The sequence below is a fragment of the Grammomys surdaster genome, unplaced genomic scaffold (assembly GCF_004785775.1).
Source record: "Grammomys surdaster isolate TR1022 unplaced genomic scaffold, NIH_TR_1.0 126612, whole genome shotgun sequence".
Classification (NCBI taxonomy): Eukaryota; Metazoa; Chordata; class Mammalia; order Rodentia; family Muridae; genus Grammomys; species Grammomys surdaster.
This window is the reverse complement of record NW_021621401.1, coordinates 2,182,140-2,187,464: the sequence shown is the minus strand read 5'-3', so window position 1 is coordinate 2,187,464 and position 5,325 is coordinate 2,182,140. Positions and strand designations below refer to the sequence as shown.

The window sequence follows — 5,325 nt, the reverse complement described above, 5'->3', positions numbered from 1 at the left end:
GGAGAGGAGAGGAGAGGAGAGGAGAGGAGAGGAGAGGAGAGGAGAGGGAAAGAGAGATTAAATCATTGGAACTTTAACCCTACATCCAGATTCAGATCTTGATAAGAAGAGAAGACACAGTCAGGTCTGGTGGTGCCAGCTGGGAAGCTGAAGGGAGGATAGAAAGTTCAAGACCTACCATGGCTACTAAAGAGAGTTCACGGCCACATAAAAAACTTAGCAAATCTGTTTCAAAAATAAAAAGCTGAAAGAGGCCTTGAGATGTAACTTAGTAGAAGGCTGCTTATAATGTGTTTGAGAACCAGGGTGCAGTCCTTAGTGTCTCAGTGTCTCTCTCTCTCTCTCTCTCTCTCTCTCTCTCTCTCTCTCTCTCTCTCACACACACACACACACACACACACACAAGTAAAGAAGAGGAAGGGAGGAGGTTCAGAGAACAAGATGGAGCCGTACACATACGCCCTGGGAATAGGGAGAGCCATGAAAAGCCTCTTTTCCTGTAAGCCATCCAGGGGAGCAGGGCCTTCTACTACAGTGAACCCAGGCCTCTTTGTTAGTGGGAACTTCCCAGGCAGCCACAAGAAGCCAACACATCCAGGCTGGAAGACACAAAAAGGGCCTGAGCCACCAAGCTCTAAAGCCCCCCTTGCATTGGGGGAACACCTGGTGAGACCTTGGTGTAGCCAGCTGGCCTTCCCTTCCCTGCCTGGGACCTGCAGAGTATCTCAGTGCCAGATCTAGTCATACCCATGACTGACTGGTGGTCTGGACTCAGCTGCTCTACCACCTGCAGAAAACAGTTATAAGGAGCTAGTGGTTGAATGAGAGACAGTTGTATGCTCCAGAAAGTTCTAGATAAACAAAGAACGATGCAAGTAATTACTATTGTTATTCTACCAGTGTGCAGCTGACAGAGTCTGACATCAGCGGAGAATGCAGATACACAAGGCTCATCGGGTATCAGAGGAAGGAACTCTGGATACTGGGAACAATTCTTTGAGCTTCTACAGCATAAAAATGGCAGCACTTGTCCTGGCATATATTGATATTTATAACCGGCAGCATATATTGATATTTATAACCGCCAGCAACACGAGGTGGGAGGAACCCTATTCCTCTGACTTGGTCTAGTAGTTCTGGGTGTTCTTGGTTCATGTACCACAGTAGTCGTTACTTACACACTGGCAAAGTGCTTACAGATAACTCACACTCATTGTCTCCTTCAAGCCTACCAGTGACCAGTAAGACAAGTGGGAATGAGTCAACTTTACACAGCACAAGTAGGTCCCACAGAGCAGGGCAGCGGCCCAAGGTTACACACCAGGCCTGAGGCTGAGTCAGAGTCCTCTAGCTCCAAGCCCAGGGTCCGAGCCTGGACCCACAAAGATGCCGATTAGACACACACACACACACACACACACATACACCATGCCACACGTAGGCAGGCAACAGTTACAAGCAGAACTAGAACTTGGACCCAGAGAGGTAAGCCATGAGGAGGCATGGCCCAAGAGGAAGAAAGTTGTAAGCAGAGGGCTTCCCTGTGTTCCCTGTGGGTGCTATGGCCCTTACTGGACAGAGCAAAAACAATTACACTATAAAGACCAGTTGGAAGCTATTTCCCATAATTCCACCTCTTCTCCCACATCTCTGCCCAGTGACAATCCATTCTCACAGTGACTCTTACACTTCCTTTTGTCCAGGTATCGGTTATGAAAACACCCTCTCCTCCAGTTCAAGGCATCCCTCCCTAGCTAGGATCCCAGGATACCTCATAGGTGTTCTTCCTGTTCTCGGTAGCCGCGACGCTTTGACTGTCTGCAGACATCTTCCACTTCAGAGCCAGGAAAAATAGCAAACTGTTCTCTTCCCTGCTAGTCGAGCCCCCTCCAGGTTTTAGCTAAGAACCTGGAAAAGAGGAAAGAAATTACTATCTTAGGAACACTTCAGAAATGCCCCGTACTTCCCATGCCTGACCACAGTGATTATGAAATCTGCCAGCCTCTGCGGAGCCCCATGGTGAATGGTATTTTCTGGTTTCTTTGAAAGGAATGGTATTGTCCCGTTTGTCACTGAAGCAAGAACCCCAAATCTCGGTGAAGCCAGCTGAGGGCAAGTGAGGGCTGAACGGGAATCAGGGCTTATTGTCATGAGGTGCAGAAACTTCTGCCGAGAGCCTGCCAAGGAGGCGCCAGTGCGATGATACCTGCTGTGTGCCCAGCTGGTCACAAAGCTTCGCCTGAAACCAACAAATCAACTGCCTACTGTCAGCCGTTCTCTCAAGCTGCAGCTTCTCACCTGGGTACGTTCATCCTGGTCAAGGTCTGGGTGAGTCATGTCCTCATCTTCCCAATCCTGGGTCCAGCTCCCTCATTATCTCTTGCCAGCCTGAAGCCTTCCACCTTTGACCCTGTCCCCTTCTGCAAGCTGACTGCACGAGCCGATTTCCAGGTGCTCTCCCTAGCATCCCCTTCTCACCAAAGTGGAAGCAAAGGAGACCCCGGAGGTGGAGCCCCCTCCCGAGGGTGAAACGAGTCTGCAGCCAGAATTGAAGGGACGGAGAAGCCCGGAGGAGGCTGGGATTAAGGACAACAGGAAGTCCCTTCCAGATCCCATTCCCCCACTCAGCTGCAGCTTTCCAGGGTTCCCAGCTTCGAGGGTTCCGGTCCTGGGGTCCCTAGCCTCGGCTGCACCTGCTTTTGGCTTGGGAGAAAGTGTCCGATCCACAGTGCTGGCTCTGAATGCTTACTATACCCAGCGGTATCTATGCACACGAAACAGAAAAACAAAAGATGCACCGAGAGTTGTGGCATATGCCTTTAATCCCAGCATTCGAGTAGCAGAGGTAGGCGGATCCTTGAATCCTTGAGTTCGAGGCCAGCCTCATCTACAGAACGAGTTCCAAGACAGCCAGGGCTGCACAGAGAAACCCTGTCTCAACAAAAAAAAAAAAAAAAAAAAAAAAAATATATGTATTCATTTGTGAACAGACTTGAGTGTTTGATGATTCAAAGACAAAATTGCAGTCGTCCTTAAACGAGCAGCATTGTTGTACTGAGCTGAATGGAAGGGGTAGAGCCATTCTCTCCCGCACACCACACATCAGAAGGTCATAAACTCTCTGGAGCCCTCTGGGTGCTCGATCCCTGAGTGCACTTAGGAAACAGGATGGAACTCTCTGTAGCCCACTCTGATGTCTACCTGTCTGCAAGATGGGAGAGAAATTGGATTTTAAAAGACTCATTCAGGCTCGATAATAGAGGTGTATAGAGACTGACCCAGGGTGGATTTGAAAGGAATAGGGGTAGGTATGGAGGATGCGTTTAGTTTTCAACTACATTGTACAGAGTTCTGGAAGAACTAAATAAGATACTATGTATTTGTTGTCTCAACTAGGTAGCTCTAGCTTCCCTGGAACTCACTACGTAGACCATGCTGCCCTCTAAATCACAGAGATCTGAAAATATTATGTTTTTTAAAAGACAGAGGGTGGGGTGGAGGGGTGGAGCAATAGCTCACAGGTTTAGAGAACTGGCTTCTCTTCTAGAAGACCTATGTTCAATCTCTAGCAGCCACATGATGGTATTCCTAGGACACCTGACAGTCTCTTCTGAATCCCAAGTGTCTTGCATGCACATGGCGCATAGACATATATCCAGGCAAAATACCCATACAGGAACAATAAAATAATAATAGCTTTTAAAAAGAGGCTGATCCAGTTGTCCAAGATCCTGATGCTACCTTCAGACCTTGGAAACTACGGCTTCAAGGGGAAGAAAGTGACTGCTCTTCTCATTCCACCCAGAACTGTTATTTGGGGCAGAGCACGGGAGTGTGAGGAGAAGGGTGGAGCTCTTGCGGGGAACTCAGCAAGGAGAACGCTTGGGAGTTGGGGGGTTGAGGGGGTGGGGGGGCAGAGGAGTAAGGGGGGAGAGGCGGGGTGGGGGTCTACAGGGGTCTACAGGAATTCATCCTGTGCCTGCTTCTTGGCTGTAGCTTATCCAAGTCTTCTGAGACTGGACCTTTCATCCCAAAAGGCAAACACTTGTAGCTAAACAGTGGATTGCTCCTATAATCTCAGTAATCAGGAGGCTGAGGCAGAGGATTACCGAAAATTTGAAGCCAGGCAGAGCCAGACATAATTCCACATGAACTAGGGCTACCTAGCAAAAAATTGTCTTAAAAAGTGAACAAGAAGGACCAATACAAGTTCCCAGCACAAGTTCACAAGCATGTAACATGGTTCCCTAGGCTTAATTTCTTTTCTTTTTTTTCTTCTTTTCTTTTTTCTCTTCCCTTTTTCTTCTTGCCCTGCTCAGGATTTTTTTTTTTTAATTTGGATTTCATTATGGATGGTTGTGAGCCACTAATGTGGTTGCTAGGATTTGAGCTCATGACCTTGGGAAGAGCAGTTAGTGCTCTTAACCGCTGAGCCACCTCACCAGCCCTGTCTTAATTTCTTTTAAGTTTGCTAGACTGGGTGTTTCGGGGCTGGAATTCTGATTAGTCAGGAGACTGAGTCATGAGAGTCACAAGTTCAAGGTCTGCCTGGACAACTATGAGTCCTGTCTAAAAGTAATGTTTAAAAAACAAAAAGTCTATGCAGCAGATTAACTTAGAGCACTTCCCTCATATGTGCCAGGCCCTAGGATTACATCCTAGTGATTTACAAATGAGTAAAGTAAAAATTAACTGTACCATTAAAAATGATTGGAGTGTGTGTGTGTGTGTGTGTGTGTGTGAGAGAGAGAGAGAGAGAGAGAGAGAGAGAGAGAGAGAGAGGGAGGGAGGGAGGAGGCCTGGCTGTCCTGGAACTTGCTTTGTAGACCAGGCTGGCCTCAAACTCACTACCCCTGTGCTGAGATTAAAGACATGCACCACCACCACCCAGCCAAACTTGAATTTTTTAAAAATCAAAACATTTGGGTTGGTGAGATGTTCTCCATAGTAATTGTATTTGCTATGAAAGTGTGGTGATTTGAGTTTGATTCCTAGAAACGACATAAAAGTGTAAAGAGGGAATAGATTTCACCAAACTGTTCTCTAACACCTGTGTGCATGCACACACACACACACACACATGCATGTGCACACACAATATTTTTTTTAAAAAATCAGAACATTTGGCAACACTAGACTCTGTACTGATGGTAAGCTTTGCAAGTGACCTGTGTAGCTTGGAGTTAGTAACTGCTCTAGGACTTCATGATGCTTGTGGGGTTGGAAGGTAGCTCAGTGGTTACAAACACTTGTTCTTGCAGAGGACCCAGCTTGGATTCCCAGCACACACATGATGCCTCACAATGGCCTGTAACTCCAGTCCCA

General features: G+C 47.4%; 1 protein-coding gene across 1 annotated transcript in view; it reads right to left on the bottom strand.

Annotated features, from left to right (window-relative positions):
* The window catches only part of Znf205 (zinc finger protein 205), a 7,920-nt gene extending 5,336 nt beyond the window's left edge, over positions 1–2,584 (bottom strand). The window contains exons 1-2 of the mRNA XM_028760955.1: positions 2,299–2,584; positions 1,772–1,908 (exon numbers count right to left, since the gene is read on the bottom strand). Of these exons, the coding sequence (XP_028616788.1) occupies positions 1,772–1,828 (57 nt within the window). The 5' untranslated portion in view covers positions 1,829–1,908; positions 2,299–2,584. The remainder of the gene's footprint in view (positions 1–1,771; positions 1,909–2,298) is intronic.
* Between the last annotated feature and the right edge of the window lie 2,741 nt (positions 2,585–5,325).